At 45.2% G+C, this 25503-nt stretch overlaps 1 protein-coding gene across 8 annotated transcripts in view; it reads right to left on the reverse strand.

Annotated features, from left to right (window-relative positions):
* Positions 1-25503, reverse strand: part of mak (male germ cell-associated kinase) — a 53081-nt gene that overhangs the window by 15038 nt on the left and 12540 nt on the right. For 6 of the 8 annotated variants that reach the window (XM_056738948.1, XM_056738946.1, XM_056738945.1 and 3 more), the window contains exons 4-8: positions 10283-10404; positions 9415-9497; positions 5390-5522; positions 4595-4766; positions 3576-3743 (exon numbers count right to left, since the gene is read on the reverse strand). In XM_056738948.1, coding sequence (XP_056594926.1) covers positions 3576-3743; positions 4595-4766; positions 5390-5522; positions 9415-9497; positions 10283-10404 — 678 coding nt within the window. Of the gene's footprint in view, positions 1-3575; positions 3744-4594; positions 4767-5389; positions 5523-9414; positions 9498-10059; positions 10140-10282; positions 10410-25503 lie in introns of those variants that run through there. The other 2 variants (XM_056738942.1, XM_056738949.1) reach the window with 2 other exon arrangements.

Genomic DNA, 25503 nt, shown 5'->3' on the forward strand with positions numbered 1-25503 from the left:
CCTTGGGACTGGCTTTCAAAGACACTCTTAACTCCATGGGCGTTAGTCAACATTTGTCAGGACCCACTCACCTTCGTAATCATACTTTAGATTTAATACTTTCTTATGGTATAAATGTGGACGATGTTAAAATCATTCAGCAGAGTGAAGATATTTCGGATCATTATCTGATATTATGTTTGCTTCAATGGCCTACGGCTGCAAATCAAACTCCTTGTTACAAATATGGTAGAACGATTACTTCAACTACCAAAGATGCGTTTCTCGATAATCTGCCTGAATTGTCTAAAATATCTAGCATGAGTAAAAACGTTGACGATTTTGACACTACTATTGAAAATTTTAACTCTACTTTCTCGGAAATATTAGACACAGTTGCTCCTCTGCGTTTAAAGAAAATTAAAAATAGCAGCCCAACACCGTGGTATAATGAACACACTCGGACTCTAAAAAAAGCGTCCCGGAAAATGGAGCGCAACTTTAAGAAAACAAATTTTGAGGTATTTCGTATAGCATGGAAGGATAGTACTCGAAATTACAGGAATGCCATAAAAACGTCTAGATCCGCCTACTTTTCAACACTAGTAGAGGAAAACCATCACAACCTTAGGTTTTTATTTAACACCGTGGCTAAATTAATAAAAAATAAGTCGTCATAGACATCAGATTCTGATTATCAGCATAACAGTGATGAATTTATGAACTACTTCACGAGTAAAATCCAAGATATTAGAGGAAAAATTATAACAATGCAACCTGTAGTGAAATCCGCTGAACAAACTAACTACAGCACCCCTAAGGAGAAATTGCAATTATTTTCTACAGTAGATCACGATGAACTGTCTAAAATCATTAGATCATCTAAATCAACAACATGCATGCTAGACCCTATACCTACAAAACTACTGAAAGAAATGCTCCCAGAAATTATAGATCCTCTTCTCAGTATTATTAACTCATCTCTGACATTAGGACATGTGCCTAAAGCATTTAAGGTGGCTGTTATAAGGCCTCTTGTAAAAAAAAAACTCGACCCTAAAGAACTGGGGAATTACAGGCCTATATCGAATTTACCTTTTATATCTATAGTTCTGGAAAAAGTAGTTTCAACTCAATTATGCTCCTTCCTCCAAAGGAATGACATTAATGATGAATTCCAGTCTGGATTTCGAGCATGTCACAGTACAGAGACTGCTTTGATCAGAGTTACAAATGATCTGCTTTTAGCGTCTGACCGTGGCTGTATTTCATTATTGGTGCTGCTAGACCTCAGTGCTGCATTTGACACCATTGACCACAGCATACTTCTACATAGACTCGAAAGAGAGAAATTAATTCATGCATTCATGACATCAAGACTAGATTACTGTAATGCACTTCTAGGTGGTTGCCCTGCGGGCCTATTACAAAAACTGCAACTGGTTCAAAACGCGGCAGCTCGAGTTCTTACACGTACAAAAAAGTATGAGCATATAACCCCTGTTCTGTCAACCTTGCACTGGTTACCTATAAAGCATCGCATTAACTTTAAGATCTTGCTTATTACCAATAAAGCCCTACATGGTCTAGCGCCGCAGTATTTGAATGAATTTCTATTGTATTACAGACCTCCACGTACATTACGCTCTCAGGCGTCCTGTCAGTTGGTAATACCTAGAATTTCAAAATCAGGTGCAGGTGGTAGATCCTTTTCTTATCTAGCGCCTAAACTTTGGAATATTCTTCCCTGCACGGTCCGGGAAGCAGACACACTCTGTCAGTTTAAATCTAGACTAAAGACTCATCTTTTTTGATCTTGCATACACTACACCTCCATAATATTAATCCTCATAGGATTTAGGCTGCATTATTTAGATCAAACGGAACCAGGAACACATCCAACAACAAATGATGTACTTGTTGCATCAAAGAGTGCAGAACAGTACTCTACTCTCAGCCAGTCTTGTCTCTTTGTTCCAAGGTTACCGCAGGATGCAGTTCATGCCCAGACCTGATGGCAGAGCTGAGAATGGGAAGCGGTGACCTGACAAGAGCTAAGAGGATAGAGCTGGATAAAGGACGCGACAACTTTGTTTTTCCTACAACATTTCAAATGCTATTAGATTGTTAATGATAATCTTAAATCCTTTATTTTTATATTTTTATTAAGCCTTGTTGTGCAAGCACTGTTGAGCCTGTGCAGAGGCAGCAGCTTTTGCCAGAGGGGAACTGGAATCCCCTGGTTGGGCCTGGGTTCCCCTGAGGGTTTTTTTCTCGATGGGAGTTTTGGGTTCCTCACCACCGTTTGCATTTTTTTTTGCGCTATCTGCCTGGCCGGGGGGGCTGCTTTAGAATTTAGAATTCATACTTGTATTCAATGTGTCTCATGAACAGCTGCTTTGTAACAATGAAAATTGTAAAAAGCGCTATATAAATAAAGTTGAGTTGAGTTGATCTGTCTGGCTAGTGGCTTAAAATATAACTGTTTATTTTTAATTTAAATTGATATTAATTTATAATAATATGTTATTGTATATTAAAAAAAGGATGTTTCATAGAGAGTATGAGCCTTGTGCATACACAACATATTCATGTATCACTCTACATTCACACAGGGCGTCGGTGTACTGTTTAAAAGGTGGGTAAAAGCACCAACTAATGCATGATAGCGGCTTCTTAATTGACAAAAGAGTTACAAAGCAACTTCTCTTTAAGATATGTCACCTTTAAGACAAACATTATCACAATTTCAGAATAAAACATATTAATGTATTTAGAGATGACTTTTGCATTCTTTGCACCATTTAACTTGATCCATTCAAGTAGGGACAACATGAATGATTTGTGGTGTGTTAAAACACCATTGTTTACCTGGGCAGAGTATTTCCGGTTCATGCAAGCATGCATTAGGAGAGTAGTTATTTTACATTAAGAGTCATTTGATGTGTTTTTTATATTTTTAAGTTTTGTGGCTATTGATGTTCAGAGGAATGTTGCTCTCCGTGTTAGTTCAACGCTTAGAAATTTTAATTTAACAAGCATTAATTTGCCAACTTAAACATAGATAAATAATGCTAAGGATGTATAATAATATTTGCAACCAATGTTCATCAAGTAGATTTTTTTCGCTGTGAATACTGTTGCTCAGTAATCTTTTTAAAGTGCATTATATCCATTGTATGAAATCGACTTAAGTACTACATTTTGAACTCAATGAGCAGCTTTGAGTCTTTATCTGAGCATTCTGTACCTCAGGGGTCATGGGATGGGGGCCTAGAAACTGTCCCACTTGAAAGTAATGGTACCTGAGTGCCTGGAATATTATTTCCAAGAATTTGGATTATTACACTTGGATTTTATTCTCTGATTGACACTTTACATTTAAAGTTTTAACCCATTGGACTTTTAGATTGTTTTATGGTATGGCATTTAATGTATTCCATGCTTTTAACATTCCTTTTAACATGTTTTTTTGTGAATATTTCAAATAAACTTAAATAATCACTGGTGTGTCTCATCATTTTAATTGTTTTAAATCTCACACCAAGATCTAAGCCCGCTTTTAATTTGTGCATGAACGGTGGTGAACACTTTACCTTCACAGTAGACGGTCTTTTCTTTGGATCCCACTGGAGGAGGTCGCTCATGAGATCTAAAGCCTCATTAGTGGAGTTGGGTATCAGGGTTTTCAGTGGTGTAGGTACACATTGAGGAAAGCGGAAGTTCATGGCAGCAGCTAACTGATAACCCTCTGGCCAGTCTGACTGCAGATGGACAATCATAGACAAGATTTGCTGGAATTTACATATCTTTAGCCTTTACCACAATACAGATAGTACACATGTTCTGTATGTATATGCTTAAAGTTTGTCAACTCCTGATATTAATCACCTTGGAATTATTAAAGGGGTCATATGGCGGAAATACATGTTTTTCTGTGTCTTTGGTGTGTTATAAGTTGCCCATGCATGTATTAGACATGTAAAATTGCATAAATTTAAGTGTCGGAACAAGATATGCATTCTATCTAAATGCGAATGCGAACCCAGACCTGCCTGAAACGCCTTGTGTAACCCCCCCCACCCATGTACGTCACTTTGTGGTATGATTTGTCTAAGACGGCCCAAATGTAAGTAAGGTCTTGAAAATCTCATTGTACCGTCGCCGGCACAGCTTATTGTTCCGAATATGATAAGAGGCGTTACATTTCCATGCAGTATTCGACTAATCACTACGCAATAGTGACATATCATAGCACACCTCGCTTTTCAGAGCGATGAGCTTTGTAAAATATCAGAGCATTTCAGAGAGGCGGAGCAAAGAGGAGATACAAACATGCACGGTATGTGGAAAACATACATTTTTAACCTTAAATTGTGTATATACATTGCATTACATCTAAAGCAAACCATAATATTCGTTTTAGCAGAGTCAAATGACCCATTTAAATTCTATCTGACATTTTTGTCAAAACGGAGTTATTCACATGTTCTTATTCTTTGACAATTTATTTACATTATGTTAAATTACTTAAGTGTAGGTCAGTCTTGCTCTACAGACCTAACTGCTTCCGATTTCAAACACGTAAATACATAAAGTTTAAAAGAGATCATACCTTTTTTACTGTACCAAGAACCTGGCAGATCTTGAAAATCTCATCCACCTCACTGTTGCCGGGAAAGAGTGGTCTTAGTGAATAAAGTTCGGCCATAATACAGCCCACCGCCCAAATGTCTATGGGTGAACTATAAACCGGTGATCTCAGGAGCACTTCTGGAGCTCGGTACCTGAACAAAAACACACAGCAGAGCTTTGTAATGCTTTTGTTTTAGCCCGTTTCACTACAATTGGGCTAGAGCATCTATTCAGCACATGAATATTCACAGTATATTGGTAAGAATAAATAGGCTATCAATAAACAGATATTATTAGATATCTAAACAACAATGTGAACACACAATGCAAATGTCTCCAAGATACTAGAAGAAACTTACCTGCAAAGCTACCTGAAAACTATATGCAAGTGAATCTGGGACAAAAGCTGCTTATCCCCATTTTACAGAATTTTTAAATAATTGCCTAAAACAAGTGGTTAGTTTCTAGCAACTTAGAAACTCTCTTTCTTTAGATTTCATGATGGTGGGACAGGTTCTCCATGTGGAGGGCTGGCAGTTGTCACACTCCTTGTGCATACCAAATCTCCCTGGATTATTACAAATAATGAAGTGTTTAAAACTACACAATACAGCAAAATATGTTAATAACTGGCTTAAAACCATTTTTTGAGGGTTAAAACACGAACGTACGTGACTTTTCAAAAGTACTGTGTGTGTATATATATATATATATGACCAACTGATATCTGACTGAGGAATGTCCATAAAAGGTGATAATGTATTATCTCTCATACCATCTCGTGGAGACATAGTCTGTGTAAGGAGGCTGAGAGCGGATCTCTCGAGCCAATCCAAAATCAGCTATTTTCACCAGCTCTGGACCCATACACAGCAAATTCTCTGGTTTCATGTCCCGGTGAAAAAATCCTACAGGATCAGGCCAAGGAGAAAAGTATCATTAACAAACACTTTATCAACATGTCTATATCTTTATTGACTGAATTCTGTTGTGTTCACTAATACAGACACACAGTGTATAACACCAGCAAAGGACTTAATAAAGGGGATATTTGACCCCAAAACAAAAATGTTGATGTCATTATTTACTCCCGCTCATGTTGCTCAAACCATGTGTGACATTGTTTCTTTCATGAAACACAAATGAAGACCTTTAAATATTCTAGCTGCTCTTTTCAACAAAAGTCATGATTTATAATGTAAAGATACACAAGGCCAAAAGCACTAGAAAATGAACTACAGCTGGGTTTCCCAGACAGGAATTAGATATAGTCAGGACTAGGCTTTGTTTAAATTAGGGCAATTAAGTAGTTTTTACAAACATGTTTGCCAAAAAATATTAATTGCATGCATTTTGAGGAAAAAAAGTGGCAAGGGTGTTTTTTCAGATATGTCAATGCAAGCTGTTTTCAGTTAAGAGCCTTTTTACACTTGTTTGCTTCATCCGTTTTTTCTTATCGTTTAGCTATCTGATCTTGAAAAAAAAACAGGTGTAAATGCCCTCTGAAACTGAAATGAAAAATTAATCATTTGCATTTTGCGCCGGAATAAAAGATTGGATTTATACAGTGACGTGAAAAAGTATTTGCCCCTTCCTGATTTTTCGTTTTATTGCATATATGTCATGCTGAAATGATCCAGATCATCAAACAAATTTTAATATTACAATAAGAAAACCGGATTAAATACAAGATGATGTTTTTAAGTTATGGTTTTATTTATTAAGGGAACTAACAATCCAAACATTTCTGACCCTAAGTGAGAAAGTAATTTCCCTTAAACCTAATAACTAGTTGTGCTACCCTTGAGGACAACAAGTGGAATCAAGTGTTTGCGAAAGTCTTTCACATCGCTGTGGAGGAATTTTGGCCCACTCTTCTTTGCAGAATTGTTTTAATTCAGCCACATTGGAGGACCTTAGAGCATGAACAGCCTTTTTAAGGTCATTCCACAACATTTCAATAGGATTTAAGTCCGGACTTTGACTAGGCCACTCCAAACCTCTATTTAGATTTCTTTAGCCATTCAGAGGTGGAATTGCTGGTTTGTTTTGGATCATTGTCCTGTTGCATAACCCAAGTGCGTTTAAGCTTGAGGTCCTGAAGCTGCAAAGCAGCCCTAGACCATCACACTACCTCCACCATGTTTGACTGTTGGTATGATGTTTTTTTTATGAATACGGTGTTAGTTTTACGACCAATGTAACGGGACGCACACCTTTGTTCAACCTTTGTCTCATCAGTCCACAGAATATTTGCCCAAAATTTTTAGGGAACATAAAGAAGTTTTTTAGCAAATGTGAGCCTTTTTTGTTCTTTTTGGTCAACAGTGTTTTTTCCTTGGAACTCGCCAATGGATGCCATTTTTGCACAGTCTCTTTCTTATTTTAGAATCATGAACACTGACCTTAACTGAAGCAAAAGAGGGCTGCAGTTCTTTAGATGTTGTTCTGGAATCTATTATCACCTCCTGGACTCCCGGCCACTCCTGGGACGGTTTACCACTGTTCCATGCTTTCTCCATTTGTGGATAATTGCTCTCACTGTGGTTCGCTGGAGTCCCAAAGCCTTAGAAATGGCTTTGTTATCCTTTCTAGACTGATATATTTCAATTACTTTGTTTCTCATCTGTTCTCGAATTTCTTTAGATTACGGCATGATGTTTTGCTATTTGAGATCATATATACTACTTCAGTTTGTCAGACAGGTTCTATTTAAGTTGTTGATTCAACAGGTCTGGTAGTAATTAGGCTTGAGTGTGGCTAGTGAAATTAAACTCAGTTATTCAATTCATCACAGATAATTCATGATTTACCAAGGGGGACAATTACTTTTTCACATAGGGTCAGGAATGTTTGGATTGTTTTTTAAATAAATAAATAAAACCATAATTTAAAACAGTATTTTGTATTTCCTCTGGTTTTCTTTGAGAAATATAAAACTTTGTTTGATGATCTCAATCATTTAAGCATGCAAAATAAGCAAAAAAACAAAAAATCGGGAAGGGGGCAAATACTTTTTCACACCACTGTATCTGTTAAGCTGTGACACATTTCTGTGGCCAAATGTAAATGAAACAAATCGGAAAGATATATGATCAGAATGTTAGACAGCAGATCTAACATTGATTTCAAGCCATGTATGGGTAACCACACATAAAAGTAGCCTACTATATTGTTGTCTTCTGAAGCCATACAATTCCTATAAAGTATACAGTCAGGTCTATAAATATTGGGACATCGACACAATTTCCTGCTTGTTCTTGGGGCATTTTCCCTTCAGTTTTGTCTTCAGCAAGTGACATGCATTCTCAATGGGATTCAGATCAGGTGATTGACTTGGCCATTGTATAACAGTCCACTTCTTTCCCTTCAAAAACTCTTTGGTGGCTTTTGCAGTATGCTTTGGGTCATTGTCCATCTGCACTGTGAAGCGCTGTCCAATGAGTTCTGAAGCATGTGGCTGAATATGAGCAGATAATATTGCCCGAAACACTTCAGAATTCACCCTCTTGCTTTTGTCAGCAGTCACATCGTCAATAAATACAAGAGAACCAGTTCCACTGACAGCCAAACATGCCCACACGCCATGACAATACCACCACCATGCTTCACTGATGAGGTGTGATGCTTAGGATCATGAGCAGTTTCTTTCCTTCTCCATACTCTTCTCTTCCCATCACTCTGGTACAAGTTGATCTTGGTCTCATCTGTTCATAGGATGTTGTTCCAGAACTGTGAAGGCTTTTTTAGATGTCGTTTGGCAAATTCTAATATAGCCTTCCTGTTTTTTAGGCTCACCAATGGTTTACATCTTATGGTGAACCCTCTGTATTCACTCTGGTGAAGTCTTCTCTTGATTGTTGACTTTGAAACACATACACCTATCTCCTGGAGAGTGTTCTTGATCTGGCCAACTGTTGTGAAGGGTGTTTTCTTCACCAGGGAAAGAATTCTTCGGTCATCAACCACAGTTGTTTTCCATGGTCTTCCGGGTATTTTGGTGTTGCTGAGCTCACCAGTGCGTTCCTTCTTTTTAAGAATGTTCCAAACCGTTGTTGTGTCCACACCTAATTTTTTTGCTATCTCTCTGATGGGTTTGTTTTGATTTTTTCAGCCTAATGATGGCTTGCTTAACTGATAGTGACAGCTCTTTGGATCTCATCTTGACAGTTGACAGCAACAGATTCCAAATGCAAATAGAACACTTGAAATGAACTCTGGACCTTTTATCTGCTCATTGTAATTGGGAAAGTGAGGGAATTAAACACACCTGGCCATGGAACAGCTGAGAAGTCAATTGTCCCATTACTTTTGGTTACTTATGCAAACTGTTGTAATTCCTACACCGTTCACCTGATTTGGATGTAAATATCCTCAAATTAAAGCTGACAGTCTGCAGTTAAAGCACATCTTGTTCGTTTCATTTGAAATCCATTGTGGTGGTGAATAGAGCCAAAAATGTTAGAATTGTGTCGATGTCCCAATATTTATGGACCTGACTGTATATACAGTATATAGGGAAAAGCTCTTATTAACCCCAATCTTCCCCTTTTCTTCTATGTAATACAAACACCAAGTTTTGGAACAACATATGACGGTGCATCAATCCTGACAATCAATAATGTTGATAATGTTGAAAAGTTTTTAGTTTTAAACTCAAAATGTACTGTACACATAGATTTATGTGTTAACTTATCAAATTCAGAAATTTATCCAGGAGCAAAGCGAAACGCAAAAGTATGTTATGATGCTCCGTTAAGGAACACATTAAAGAAGAACAAATGAAAGAGAGAATCTTACCATGCTTGTGCACAAATGCCAAACCAGAGAGAATTTGAAACACGATGTTCCTTATTTCATTCTCAGTGAACATCTTATTTTCCCTGATGTCAGAGGATTTCACACAGTAGAAAGAGACAGAAGAAAAGAGAAACAGGCATAGGATAAGAGAGGAACAGCCCCAAAGCATCTCACCCACAGGATGTGCAAGACTCAAAACTCTTCTTGTAAAGGCTGAACAAGCAGTTGCATCTGACACAGCTGCTGTGTAAGATAAACTTGATTCTTTTGAAGGGCACACCAACTTAGTTGAACAGTTTGTAATGAATAACTTATTGAAACCCAATGTAACTTTCAGGACATACTAGGTCATCTCCACTTGACCCTTCCACATTAATATGGAAGCGTCCAAATGCGATTTAGCTCTATGCAATTTTTGGCATATATTGAAAGTGTGGTCTGTCCCTCCCTCTTTTATAACACACTTATAACACACTGGATCTGATAAGAAATCCTGGTTTGACAGATAACAGCTGAGATTCCCACACATCCTGTCACCACCGAGATGAAAGAACAACTGAGTTTTATCAGAAAGAGTAAGACATGTAAAACTAGACTCAGTTGTTCTAGTTTCTTGGACGTGAATATGACGGCCCTGTGACCTACCATTCTTATGAATAAATGATAATCCCTGCAATATCTGAAAGCTTATATTCCTGATGACTGACTCTGGGAACAATTTGGTTCTGGAGATAAAGAATCAGCAAAGCTGTCAAACATTCAATGGCCACATTTATCACAATTATTTCAGAATGATGAGCCCCAAGAAAGGCCGCATGCAATGAACAACAATGGGTGAAGGGCAGGTAAATAGGAATTTGGTTTGTACCTGTTTTTCATGAGCTGGTAGAGGTTTTCTTTCATATATTCGAAGACAAAGTACAAGTGGTCATTCTCACGAATCACCTCCTTTAATTTCACCACGTTCGCATGATTCAGCTTTTTCAGTGACTGGAACATACAGATGACAATTTAGTATACATTTTTTTTTCATTCATTGATTTTTAAGGTGTAGTCAAAATTCTCCACAATAATTTTGTTATGCTTAAATTGTCAATGCAGATAAGTGTCTAAAAGCCTTATCTTTTTTAATATCAGCATCTGTGAAGCCTGAATTACATTGTGACAGGATCACAAAAAAATAAACATGTTGAAATGTCGACTTAAGGTCTTCAGTAAGCAGTCACAAATGTAAACGTTAAGTTCATTAGAAGCCCCGATCAGAAAAATACAGTCACAATGACACGTAAGTTGCGATTGACTTCTTTTCCGTATCGTGACGTACAGACATGCTCAAATTTGTTGGTACCCCTCCACAAAAAAAGAATGCAAAATTTCCTGGGGCATCCACAATTGTTTATTCCAAATTCAATAGAAATCAGACTTTGCTTTTGATATTTTTATTCAACATAATATTGTAAATAATAAAACAATTGAAAAAGTCGTAACCTAATATTTTGTTGCGTAGACTTTAGAGGCAATAACTGCGAGCAAACGTTTTCTGTAGCTCTCAAGGAGACTTCTGCATATGTTAACAGGTAGTTTGGCCAAATCTTCCTGAGCAAACTGCCCCAGCTGTCTCAGGTTTGATGGGTGCCTTCTCCAGACTGCAAGTTTAAGCTCTTTCCAAAGATGTTCGATAGGATTCAGATCAGGACTCATAGAAGGCCACTTCAGAATAGTCCAGTGTGTTTTGGTTAATTATCTTGTTGGAGTACCCATAATTGGAGTACTCCAGAATGCCTTGGTAGTCTTGACTACATTGATTCCGAAACACAGAAAGCTTCTTTGAAAGCTTAATTTTTTCATCTGTGAACATAGAGCAGATGTGACTTGCCAAAAAGCTCCAGTTTTTTACTCATCTGTCCAAAGGACATTCTCCCAGAAGGATTAAGGCTTGTCAATATAAACTTTAGCAAATTCCAGTCTAGCTTTTATATGTTTTTCTTCCTCCTGGGCCCACTGTTGCAAAACAAGCTACGGATGGTGCGATCAGAAACTGACGTACTTTCACATTGGATTTCAGTTTGTATCTCTTTGGCATCTATCCTTGGTTCTTTTTCTACCGTTCGCACTATCCTTCTGTTCAATCTGGGGTCGATTTTCCTCTTACGGTCTCGCCCAGGGAGGTTGGCTACAATTACATGGACCTTAAACTTCTTAATAATATTTGCAACTGCTGTCACAGGGACATCGAGCTACTTGGAGATGGTCTTGTATCCTTTACCTTTACCAAGCTTGTCTATTATTTTCTTTCTTAGTTACTCAGACAACTCTCTCCTTTGCTTTCTCTGGTCCATGTTCAGTGTATTGCACATAATGATACCATACAGCATAGTGACTACTTTTCTCAGTTTAAATATAGGCTAAATAATTGTTTACAAGATTGGATACATGTGTGTTACTAATTAAAGAAAAAATAGTTTGAAATAGCACTACAATTCAGTTATTTATTATCTTTTCTAAGGTACCAACAAATGTGTCCAGGCCATTTTAGAATATCTTTGTAGAATAAGCAATAATTCATCTCTGCAGAAACATGCGACTGGTGCAAATGCCCTCCAAACCGATTTCGAGACAGATTAAAATCCGATCACGCAAGTCATTTGACGAAACTGGACACGTGTAATTTTTGTGATTGTTGAGGGCACATTTGCCAGGGCTTTACTCCTCCAAACGGAGTGCCACTGGCTTGCTCACACTCAAGTTCTTTGTTTTAAATGTATACACAGGACAATCGCTCTCACAATGCGCTGGGACATTCTCTATCTTCCCGGCTTGTTTACGGCTCAGCAAAGCTAATAACGGGCTACTGCAAGGGAATTAAAACTAGCCATCAATTTATCCCTTACATAAACGTATCTCATGGATGCTTAGCATCGGCTGCCCGTGCACTTTGTAAAGGAGAAGAAAACGGCGCGACCGGTGGTTTCCCTTCCTGCTTTTAGACGTGACGTAAAAAATGTGAATGTGAAATATTATTAAGTAAAAACTAATGTTTGTAATTTGGGTGGTATAGCAGATCGGATATGTTTAGCCAAGACTGGCTGGTGGAAAGCAAATGTGCCCTCTGAAAGGGTGTTTTCTGTAATGAAGGACACTGGAGTGAAACGCAGGATCAAAAGTTTTAATTAATGATTCCCACTAGGGATGGAACAATACAGTTCACCCATGGTTCAATACGGACCTCGGTTTATGGCCCTACCGTTTTCGGTTCAGTTCTTATGGCTTCAGCACATTAAAACGTTTTTTGATTGTTTTAAGCTTATGACTGGAACAATAAAAACCTAAAAAAAAAACTTTACTGAAATTATTTTTATTTTACTTGACTTATTTTTTTATCTTTAAGCAAAAAACAATTTGTACAAATTACCGGTGTATTTTATAAATGTTAAGATTAACAATGGCAGCTCACAACAGTTGTTGGTTTACCGTTCATCAACACGCCAGTAGTCTATCTCAGCATACAGATAAACACGGACAGAGCCAGTTCACAGTGTAATTTAGCGAAAAAAAGAAAGAAAAAAAAAACGGAAAATCCCCAATTCACTAGGACTTATTTGAGCGTAGAGGTTGTGCCGAACGGTTCAATATTATATTGAGTATTGTGGCATCCCTAATTCCCCCACTCACAAAAAACACAGGCGTGAATAAAGTCATTGACAAGGAAATAACAAGGGGGGGCAAAGGCTCGAGCAAAAAAAAAAAAAAATAGATCGCATCAAACCCGGATCAATGGGCCAATCGAAGGACTTCAGGATGCAGCGCACCATCCCCAGTAGGATGGGCTCGACTGAAAGTTCCCTCTCTGGGATCTTGAACAGACGCGAGAGAGCGTCGGGCTAAAGGTTCTTGGAACCAGTCCGGTACGAGAGAGTGAAGTCAAAGCGTCCAAAGAAGAGTGCCCAGCGGGCCTGGCGTGAGCTCAACCTCTTGGCTGAACAGATGTACTCAAGATTCGTGTGGTCCATCCAGATCAAGAAGGGCTGCATTGCTCCCTCCAACCAAAGACGGCACTCACCCAAAGCCAGTCATACCGTTAACAGCTCTCGATTATCGATGTCATAATTACATTCGAGTGTCGGATGAGCCCTGCCACAATTCTCTCGTGGTGGTTGCCGGAAAGAAGGAGACTCACACAAGGGGTGACATGGGTGATGGTATAGAGGCAATTACCCACCAACGACCAGGCCTCAACCGGTTTGTCCAGGGGAATGGTCGGAAGGACGGGCTTTGGCTCTTTAAAGGGCATTGCAGGTCAAAGTGGCCAGTCTTTCCACAGTATAAACAAAGACCCTGGGCCAGGCGGTGTTGCTTCTGTAATGGGGTTTGGCGTAGGCGGCCCAACTGCTTGATTTCGTTGTTGGGAGATGGAATCCCGGGAAGAGCAGGGCCGGATGTGGCTTGAAATCGTTTCGGGGACACTGGACGCCATGGTTTAGTTTGGTTGACAAAGAGAGATTTATCAGAGCGTCTAGCCCCGTAGGTAAATCAAGAGGTGCCAGTTCATTAGCGATAGAATGGTCTTAACTGTCCAGAAAGTGGGCGTGCAAGGAGCTGTCGTTCCAGTCAAATGCAGCTGCAAGAGTTTCAAGTTGGATAGCATGGTCTGTGATAGAGTGTTGCTTTTGTGTCAGACGTGCTAGTTCGGCGCCAGCCTCATCCCCTTGGGCTGTTCGATCAAAAATATTGATCATCTCCTTACGGAAGTCTTCAAAATGGGAACAGATGGTAGCTTTGGCTTCCCAAACCACCAGGGCCAAGTCTCGGGCGGTTCTGGAGAGGAGAGGTAAGATATATACCACCTTGGATCCATCATAAGCGTAGCGGTGTGGCTGGAGAGCAAAGACAAGAGCACATTGCGACAAGAAGGCTCGACAAGAATTAGGGTCGCCGTTGTAGATTGGAAGTAAGGGATGTAGTCAAGCTGAAGGAGTCCTATCGGGCCTGGCTGGCTTGTGGTACTCCCAAGACAGCTGACGGGTACCGAAAGGGCAAGCGGACTGCAGCCCTGGTGGTTGGGGAGGCAAAAACTCGGGCCTGGGAGGAGTACGGTGAAGCCATGGAGAAGGACTATCGGTCGGCCTCGAAGAGATTCTGGCAAACCGTCCAGCGCCTCAGGAGGGGAAAGCAGTGCCCTACCAATGCTGTTTACAGTGGAGGGGGGCAGCTGTTGACCTCGACCGGGGATATCATCGAGCGGTGGAAGGAATACTTCGAGGATCTCCTCAATCCCGCTGTCACGTCTTCCATTGAGGAAGCAGAGGCTGAGGGCTCGGAGGCGGACGCGTCCATCACCCGGGATGAAGTCACAGAGGTAGTCGAGAAACTCCTCGGTGGCAGGGCCCCGGGGGTGGATGAGATCCGCCCTGAGTACCTCAAGTCTCTGGATGTTGTGGGGCTGTCTTGGCTGACACGCCTCTGCACCACCACGTGGCGGTTTGGGACAGTGCCTTTTGACTGGCAGGCCGGGGTGGTGGTCCCTCTTTTTAAGAAGGGGGAACAGAGGGTGTACTCCAACTATCGGGAGTCTCAGCCTCCCCGGGAAAGTCTATGCCAGGGTGCTGGAGAGGAGAATCCGGCAGAACCTCGGGTTCAGGAGGAACAGTGTGGTTTTCGTCCCGGTCGTGGGACACTGGACCAGCTCTATACCCTCTCCAGGGTGCTGGAGGGCTCATGGGAGTTTGCGCAACCAATCCACATGTGTTTTGTGGATTTGGAGAAGGCATTCGACTGTGTCCCTCTCGGCATCTTGTGGAGGGTGCTCTGGGAATATGGGATTCGGGACCCTTTGCTAAGAGCTATCCGGTCCCTGTACGACCGGAGCAAGAGCTTGGTTCGCATTGCCGGCATTAAGTCAGACTTGTTCCCGGTGCATGTTGGACTCCGGCAGGGCTGCCCTTTGTCGCCGGTTCTGTTCATAATTTTTATGGACAGAATTTCTTTGGGGGCGCCCAGGGGCCGGAGGGCGTCGGGTTTGGAGACCACACGATTTCATCTCTGCTCTTTGCAGATGACGTTGTCGTGCTAGCCACATCAGAACGGGACCTTCAGCATGCACTGGGATGGTTTGCAGCCGAAAGTGAAGTAGCTGGGATGAGAATCAGCACCTCCAAATCTGAAGCCATGGTTCTCAGTCAGAAAAGGGTGGCTTGCCCACTTCAGTTGGGTGGAGAGTCCCTGCCTCAAGTGGAGGAGTTCAAGTACCTGGGGGTCTTGTTCACGAGTGAGGGAAGGATGGAATGTGAGATTGACAGACAGATCGGTGCAGCTTCTGCAGTAATGCGGTCGCTGTACCGGTCTGTCGTGGTGAAGAAGGAGCTGACCCGCAAGGCGAAGCTCTCGATTAACCGGTCAATCTACGTTCCTACTCTCACCTATGGTCATGAGCTGTGGTTCTTGACCGAAAGGACAAGATCCCCTGATACAGGTGGTCGAAATTAGCTTTCTCCGCAGGGTGGCTGGGCGATCCCTTAGAGATGGGATGCGAAGCTCGGTCACTCGGGAGGAGTTCAGAGTAGAGCCGCTGCTCTTCCACATCGAGAGAGGACAGCTGAGGTGGCTTGGGCATCTTTTCCGGATGTCTTCCCGGGAAGGTGTTCCGGGCATGTCACACCGGGAGGAGACCCCGGGGAAGACCTAGGACACGCTGGAGGGACTATGTCTCCCGGCTGCACAGGGAACACCTCGGTGTCCCCCCGGAAGAGCTGGAGGAAGTGTCTAGGGAGAGGGAAGTCTCCGCATCCCTGCTTAGACTGCTGCCCCCTCGACATGACCCAGAATAAGTGGAAGAAAATAGATGGATGGATGTGGTTGTAGATTGGTGGGTTTTTGGCATGAGGTTCGGACATTGTGGCACGAGCAGTGGGATCCTGCTGGAATTCCTCCATGCGGGTAAAAAGTTTGGACATCTTGGAGCTGAGCACCCCTACTTCGTGAATGGTGGCTTTTAAGTGAGCGGATTGCTGTCGAGCAGGACGCCTTGATGTTCAAGGGCTGACCACAGGGGTCTGATCCGGATGACTCCATCTTGTGGTCAGTCAATTCTCTGATGAAGGACACTGGACACCAACGGAGGATCAAAAGATTTGATTAATGATTGCCAAACTCACAAAAAACACAGGCATGAATAAAGTCATTGACAAGGAATTACCAAGGGGGGCAAAGGGTCGAGTGCTCTGCCAAACAACCCTAAAAGGGAATGGGAAAAAATATAAAACAAAAAAAGAAAATTTCAAAGAACGCCTGCAGCAAGCGGGAGGTGAGTGAGGTTTAAGAGTCCACAGTAAGTCCAGCCGGATCGAAACGGTTGACCGGAGATTTCATTAACTGCGAGTCAATTTCGGGGAGTCCAGAAGCAAGTATTTGTAAACCCACGATGGTAATCCACACTGCGCGGTTGAGATTCAGCACGAGAGTCCGTTTTGGGATGACAATTTTGTAATCCCAGTGCGTAGCTCACACGGACGAACTGTAAGAATCCACAGGTGAAAACCCCTCTGATAGAGAAGAGAGACTCCCCAGTAGATGAGTGTAACAAATCTCAATAAAATGGAAGGAAGGAGGCGGGAACCGGCAAACATTTAAACATTTAATAAAGTAATATAACAGCCGGCGGCCCCTCACGGACGACCGCCGGCGAACAAAACATAATATAAATACAAACATAACATAAGTTCGGGCCCGGTCCTCTCTCTTCGACGGTCCGGTCGCTCGTTCCTTTTATGCTCCCATCTCCTACGTGATTCGAGCCCGGTGTGCGCACAGCTGGCGCTAATTCACAATTACTCACCGGACTCGAACCACGGTCTCGCCCCGCCTACTCTACTACATACACCCATCACCCCTCACAGGCCGGGGGGTACCCCCGCGACTGTGCAAGCTCCCTCCCCCTCCCTCGGGGGGGGTGGGGTGGGGGGTATGCAGCGACGAGACGAGACAACGGAGACGGGAGCCCTCGGAGCGACCGGAAAGAGAGAGGGGAGAGAGAAAAAAAAAAATCCGGTTCCCCGACATGCTGCCGCTCGTTCCTCAACCAGCCGGAGTACTCTCCTTCGCGGTGCCTTGTGGTGGCCCTGGGGCTTCGGTGGACGGCTCGACCGTCCGCCCCCTGGCGGCCGGCGGTGGCTCCTCCTTTATCCGGGAGTCGGGGCGGGTTCCCCGTCCCCTGTTCCTCCCCCTTGGGCGGACGGACGCAGGCTCCGGCCTCTGGCAGGCGGTGGCTCACCCGGCACTTCCGCCCCCTGCTCCTCTCCCTCGGGGGACGGACACAGGCTCCGGCCTCTGGCGGACGGCTGCAACCCCCCCGCTCCCACTTGGACGAAAGTCACCCCACCTCGACCCAGGGGCGCGGCAGCAAAGGTCGCCGTTCCACCGAAGTTTTGACGGTGGCCGCACTGTGCACTTCCGTTTCCCCAGAGCCACCGCTTCGGGCAGCCACTGGCGGACGCCCTTCGTCCGCGCTGCCCGAACTCTCCGGCACCGCGAGGCCACTCGGCGGCGAGGACTCTCCGACAGCATGTCTCTCCTTCCTCCCGGGTTTCGGCACCAATGTAACAAATCTCAATAAAATGGAAGGAAGGAGGCGGGAACCGGCAAACATTTAAACATTTAATAAAGTAATATAACAGCCGGCGGCCCCTCACGGACGACCGCCGGCGAACAAAACATAATATAAATACAAACATAACATAAGTTCGGGCCCGGTCCTCTCTCTTCGACGGTCCGGTCGCTCGTTCCTTTTATGCTGCCATCTCCTACGTGATTCGAGCCCGGTGTGCGCACAGCTGGCGCTAATTCACAATTACTCACCGGACTCGAACCACGGTCTCGCCCCGCCTACTCTACTACAATGAGATTCTTAACTCGCCTTAAATAATCTCTGTGAGAAATAGCCACAGCTTGATACCAGGAGAGATGGTTACCACAACAGGATCAGGTAGAACAGGACAGGGTGAGTAAAGCACTGGAGCCTGGAGAAGACAAGGTGGTCAATAAACTAGATATAGCAAGACAAGTCTAGAGAAGGAGAAAAGAGCGCAAGAGATCGACCACGAGATAAACTCTAACAGACTGACAAAGAACAATGCAAAAAACATGGAATAAAAATAGAACCAGCAGAAGGGACAAATGAGAGACCAGTTGGGGAGAGGGAAAATTAAAGGGAGAACGAGGTGAATCGGGGAAATCAATAACGAGTAGAAAATAGGATAACAAGGGGGCGGGCCACACACGCGGACATGGCTGCTGTCAAGTGCTAGACAAAACAAAAACTGTGGACCAGACAAACAAAGACGAGTAGTGCTAGACCTGAACCCTGAAAGTTTTCTGCCGTGGGTCTAATTGTCAACAAGCTCCAGACTGTCACCACAACATGTGAACATGTTACTTTTATAAATAAAAACATATACAGTTGTGTTCAAAATTATTCAACCCCCACTGGAATTGATTGTTTTGGTCGGTTTGACATTGATTATTATCATTCAGTCATCCTGCTTACAATTAAATCAAAGAGGCACGTGTAGGTCAGACAAATATAACATAACATTTATAATGAAATAACCACAAATGTCTTTTCTGAGCTAACATCATTATCAGTTTTATTCAACCCACAAGTGACATTCAATCTTAGTACTTAGTACAACATCCTTTTACAGTTATAACAGCTTTTAAACGTGAAGCATAGCTTGACACAAGTGTTTTGCAGCGATCTACGGGTATCTTCGCCCATTCATCATGGGCAAAAGCCTCCAGTTCAGTCACATTCTTAGGCTTGCGCACTGCAACTGCTTTCTTTAAGTCCCACCAGAGGTTCTCAATCGGATTTAAGTCTGGTGACTGCGATGGCCACTTCAAAATGTTCCGGCCTTTAATCTGCAACCATGCTCTAGTGGACTTGGAGGTATGCTTGGGATCATTGTCCTGTTGAAAGGTCCAACGTCTTCCAAGCCTCAGGTTTGTTACGGACTGCATCACATTGTCATCCAATATCTCCTGGTACTGAAGAGAATTCATGGTACCTTGCACACGCTGAAGCTTCCCAGTACCTGCAGAAGCAAAACAGCCCCAAAGCATGATTGACCCACCGCCATGCTTCACAGTAGGCAAGGTGTTCTTTTCTTTATAGGCCTTGTTCTTCCTCCTCCAAACATAGCGTTGATCCATGGGCCCAAACAGTTCTAATTTTGTTTCATCAGTCCACAGAACACTATCCCAAAACTTCTGTGGTTTGTCCACATGATTTTTGGCATACTGCAGTCGACTCTTCTTATTCTTTGGGGACAGCAAGGGGGTGCGCCTGGGAGTTCTGGCATGGAGGCTTTCATTACGCAGGGTGCGCCGTGTTGTCTGAGCAGAAACTTCAGTACCCACATCTGACAAATCTTTTCTCAGTTCCTCAGCAGTCACACTGGGACTTTTCTCCACTCTACGCTTCAGGTAGCGCACAGCAGTCGAAGTCAGCATCTTCTTTCTGCCACGACCAGGTAGCGTTTCAACAGTGCCCTTTGCCTTGAATTTGCGAATGATGCTTCCTATGGTGTCTCTTCATATGTTTAACATCTTTGCAATCTTCTTATAGCCATTGCCCTTCCTGTGAAGAGTAATCACCTGTTCTCTTGTCTTCCTGGACCATTCTCTTGACCTCACCATGTTTGTAACCACACCAGTAAATGTCTAGAAGGAGCTGAGTATCACAGTCATTTTAAAGCTGCCTAATTGGTGCTTATTAGGCTTTATTGCTGCTCCCTGATATCCACAGGTGTTTTCAATACCTGATTGAAAACACTTCATTGAACCTCTGTTCTTCAGAGTGGTAGTATTTAAGGGGTTGAATAATTATGTCAATGAAGAATTCACAAAAGAAACATTTACTACTGTATTACAAAACTAATTGATGTCATTTTAGTTGCATATGGTTCTTTAAGAAGTCCTTGTAGGATTTCATTCTGAATACAATTACAAATGTACACTAAATTCCCTAAAACCATTTACAGCATTGGGGGTTGAATAATTTTGAACACAACTGTAGGTTAAGTCTGTAAGCTCAGTTCCCTGATGGAGGGAACGAGACGTTGTGTCGAGACGACAGATGGGGTTCGCCTTTGAGAACCAATCAACTCTTACTACTATACTACGTGACGCCATGCAGGACGTGGGCTGACAACGGGTTTACGCGAAGGTTGTAAAACCTTGCGAAGGTGTCGGGCATAGCCCAACCCGCAGCTCTACAAATGTCTGCCAGAGAGGCGCCTCTAGCCAGTGCCCAGGAGGTGGCTATACCCTGTGTCGAGTGAGCCCTCACTGCCAACAGGCATGGGAGATTCTGAGATCGGTATGCCGTCGTGACAGCATCCACGATCCAGATTGCCAGCCTCTGCTTGGAGACAGCCTTCCCCTTCTGCTGTCCTCCAAAACAGACAAAGAGCTGGTCAAAGCTCCTGAAGCTCTGCGCGCAACCCAAGTAGAGGCGCAGTGCGCGTACTGGACACAACACGGATGGGGTTGGGTCTTCCTCCCCGATGGGTAGCGCCTGCAAGCTCACCACTTGGTCCCGGAAGGGAGTCGTGGGAACTTTGGGCACATATCCGGGCCTGGGTCTCAAGATAACGTGAGAGTTGCCAGGGCCGAATTCGAGGCAATCCGGGGACACGGAAAATTCTTGAAGGTCCCCTACCCTCTTGAAGGAAGCGAGCGCCATCAGGAGGACCGTCTTACTCGTAAGGTGAGGAAGATCGGAACCTCCGAGGGGCTCAAAGGGGGGGCCAGAGAGGCCCCCGAGGACCACATTAAGGTCCCAAGAGAGTATGGAGCGGAGACGAGGCGGATTCCTCCTTATCGCGCCCCTTAGGATCCTGGTGACCAGGTCGTGCTGCCCTACAGATTTTTCATTCATGCCTTGAGCACTTGGCTGGTGGGTTTACATTCGCAGAGGTCCCCACATCACTAATGTTGCCAACACTAGCGGACGTCAGGGCCTTAGCCACCAATGTCACAGCCCGGGTAGCAGACGAAATGGTGGCTGATTCCCGAAGGAAGACAACCACCCTTGACCGCAACTTCTGAATGACATTCTGCCCGCAGTGCAGGCAAGATGTGTCAACGAACGCTGCCTCAGTGTGCTGGACGCCCAGACACCTGACGCAGCGATCGTGTCCGTCCCCCTCCTCGATGAAGGTGCCGCACCCAATAGAACAGCGGGAAATGGCGCACTGTAGAGTGCTCAGTCCTGAAAAGGACTTTTTGGAAATAAACTGACACCAGATGAAATGACACCACTGGAGTCTGCGAGACGCTCAGGGAAAGGTCGCTGCAGGTAGGGACGATCCGCAGATATCAGGTGATCGAGGCGGAAAGAGGCTGTAGCGCTTGGGTCATGACTCAAAGTGTGATGCAGATTTCTGAGGGAGAAGAGTTTTGCTTTGAAGTCTTCTTCCCTTTCGGCCTGTTCTGTCGTCTGACGTAGGCTCAGATGCTGGCTGTAGCAGAGGTGTTTTAGCTGCTGTAATCCGCTTTGACAGTGTCTGACTGCTGGCATAGGATGCTGTAGTCCTCTTGGCTGTAGGTGATCCTAAGCAGGTGATCTGTCTCTTGTGGTCACACTGGGCAGTGTTAATGCCTGAGAGTCAATGTTTTGCAGGTAGGCATTTGTTTTGTCCTCCTGCAGTGTTCAGGGTGACAGCATTTAGTGGTGACAGCTGTCATGTTTTTGGCCAGCTTGCTGAGGTCTGTGGGGCCATGCAGCGTGTGTGTCTGCAATTCACTGCCTAATTGCAATCTTAAGCAAAGCATGCTGGGAACTTCAAACTCTACGCCGAATTACTGCTGGATTCTCAGGACATGATGCAGCGGACTGTCCCTTCCTGCAGCGACTTCCCCTTGGCATCTCGGCAGTTCCAGAAGTGTTTGAGTTTTTTCTCTAAAAGAGCAAATTTCACCAGCTTGGCATGTCCCGCTGTTCTTATGGGTGCAATACACTCATCGAGGAGGGGGACGGACATGATGGCTGCCTCAAGTGTTGGGTTTCCAGCAAGCTGTTGGGCAGCCGTTGTGGATAAGTTATGGCCGCACTGCGGGTGGTTTACGATTCAGACGTTGCGTCACGGACGGCTGTGTTCCCACGGGTCTCAGCCACCACCTCATCTGCTTCCCGTTCCGTGACAGCAGTGGCTACGGCCCTGCCGTCCGCTACGGCGAGCATCGAGGGTGATGTGAGAATACTGTGAGCGTTAAATCCGCCAGCCACTGGCTCGCTGACTGTTCCCACCTAGTCTCGTCTGACCGTTCCCAAAAAGACTTACTGATAGCTGACTCCGACGATTCCTTGCAGCTCCCTCCTCCTGGCGGGGTCGAGCTAAGGAAGAAGCGGATGTTGAAATGTCAGCCATGTTTTCCCGGGCCACCGCAAGTATTGGGTTCCAGTTCACAGCACTGCCGCTCCCAGTGCTCCAAGCCGCCCCCGCCCCTAGTGCCGTGTTTCCTGGAAGTGCATGAGGAACTCAGTAAGACCTGGTAATGCCCCCTTTTTCAGTGCGTGCACGTCAAACTAGTTCCGTCGTCCTTTCTTCCCTCGATGGTGGGGCAGCTAGAGGATACGTCGCTGACCCCGAGGTGAAACGTGGCGCTTCGGTACACTGCAGACAGCTGCCACCTGGGGGGGCTCGACCTAGACTCCCATCCAAATCATGCAGGTTTTCGCCATCTTTGCTGTCGAGAGCTTACACTGTTGAGGGCTAAGCTGCCCCCTCTCTCCACGCTATTGCAGGTCCTGGCCGAGGCGTTGAGAGAGCTCCACAAGGGTTAGACCGACCCAGCGCTTATGCAGGAACGTTGCTTTGAGCTACATCGCCAGGCAGGTAATCAGCAGAGCCAATCTCCTCCCCGGGGGCCTCCCCATGGCGAGAGATTCGAACTGCCAGCCATCGAACCACCCCTTGGGTGGACGATGAAGCAGATTGTACCCATAGTCCCCCTTTCACGGTCCATGGGCGCTTGGCTTGAGTTTCCCACACCATCACGGTGGCTACGGCAAATGATCTGTCTCGGCTACTCGATCCAATTCGCCAGATCTCCGTCCAAGTTTCGAGGCATCCTCTAAACCTTGATCTGAGCCAGGGATGCTCCCGTACTACGGGCGGAGGCCGCCACCCTGCTGGCAAAGGCGATCGAGCCCGTCCTTATAGCAAGGTCAAAGAAGAGGGGTATCACGTGTTTGGTTCTCGGAGCTGATGTTCTTGACGAAAACCCCCTCCCCTGGCTTATTCCCCTGACGAAGGACCTGCTTTCCCAGGGAAGGGCACAATATGGCATCCTAGGCCAGACCTCTGGAGCCTCTATGTCCTGCCCCTGGCGGTGGTTGAGACCATCACTCAGGCTAGGGCCTAGCCACTAGGCGGCTATGCCCCTTTAAGTGGCACCTCTTCTCGTCCTGGTGTTCTTCTCGCAAAGAAGGAACGTGCTCTCCTTTCTACAACAGAGACTTGAGACTAACCTTTCCCCTTCCACACTTAAAGAGTATGCTGCCGCCATTACCCCTTCCGTGTTGTGTCCAGTACGTGCACTGCGCCTCTACTTGGACCGCACCCAGAGCTTCAGGAGTTCTGAGCAGCCAGACGGCGTACCAATCCCAAGATCGCCCGTGCCTACTTGCAGTGATAGCTCACTCCACCCGGGGTAGAGCTCACTCCACCCGGGGTAGAGCTCACTCCACCCGGGGTAGAGCTCACTCCACCCGGGGTAGAGCTCACTCCACCCGGGGTAGAGCTCACTCCACCCGGGGTAGAGCTCACTCCACCCGGGGTAGAGCTCACTCCACCCGGGGTAGAGCTCACTCCACCCGGGGTAGAGCTCACTCCACCCGGGGTAGAGCTCACTCCACCCGGGGTAGAGCTCACACCACCCGGGGTAGAGCTCACACCACCCGGGGTAGAGCCTCCTCGTGGGCGCTGGCTAGAGGCGCCTCTCTGGCAGACAGAAGCAGAGCTACGGGTTGGGCTGCGCCCAAAACCTACGCGAGGTTCTACAACCTCTGCATAGAACCGGTTTCAGTCTGTGTCCTGCATGGCGACATGTAGGGCCGGCAGCCGGTAGGCCGTAAGCCTGCGAAAGCACATTCCCCCTTCTCAGGTTGGTCAGCGTGCTTCTTAGCCTTCCTTCTTTCCCCACTGGGTGGATTCCATCCATCACTAAGCAAGCACCTCCTGCGGGCAGGCTGGGCAGAGCAGCCCTGCCCCTTAGGCAGAGTACCATCTGAGTTATCCACACATAGCTCTAACCGGACCTAGTGCTACTGATCCTAATCGGGGGGTTCCGTCTGATGTGTCCTCATGATTGGTTCCCACCCTGGTAACGCATGACCTTCCCTAGGTGGACCTCCTCCTCGCAGTTAACTACTTCAGTCCACACATTTTCCCATGAGTTCTTCCCTATCTGCGAGACCATGCTGATATCTCCACTAACTCCTCCCTACGGTAGGATGTGGTCTCTGTAGCGTGCTCCCCCCTTGGGTAGATAGCGCTTACCCAGTGGCCCTGACTGGGTGGCTTCTCGCCAGTTAGAGAAACAAGGCCCTGCCCAAAACAGCCGGTGGTCGGGGCTTCCCACCTTCTCCAAGAAAGCTCTGGGACCCCCGACCTATTCACCTATTACGATTTTGCAAAAGTGCTCACGTCTGACACGCCCAGGCAGTCACCGTCGCTTCGCAAGAAATTGTGACACGGCACAACGTTGGTTCGACACAACGTCGAGAGACCGACAGAAAGGGAACGTCTTGTCCCTTATGCCACAACACGTGCCACCCTCTGCAGCAGTCCTGAGAGGCTCTCAGGCTGCTCAGAACTAAAGGTGAATGAATGCAGCATGACCTCTCCTTTTTATACCCGGATATCCGGGGGCGGAGTCCGGCATGCACATTTCATTTGTCAATTTCATTGGCCATTTCAAAGCTAGTCGAAGTTGATAGGTTCTAAGGGCGAACCCCATCTGTCGGTTCAACAGAACGTCTCTTTCCCTCCATCAGGGAACTGAGGTTACATCCGTAACCAAGACGTTTTA

The sequence above is a fragment of the Triplophysa dalaica genome, chromosome 23, assembly GCF_015846415.1.
Source record: "Triplophysa dalaica isolate WHDGS20190420 chromosome 23, ASM1584641v1, whole genome shotgun sequence".
NCBI classification, from domain to species: Eukaryota; Metazoa; Chordata; class Actinopteri; order Cypriniformes; family Nemacheilidae; genus Triplophysa; species Triplophysa dalaica.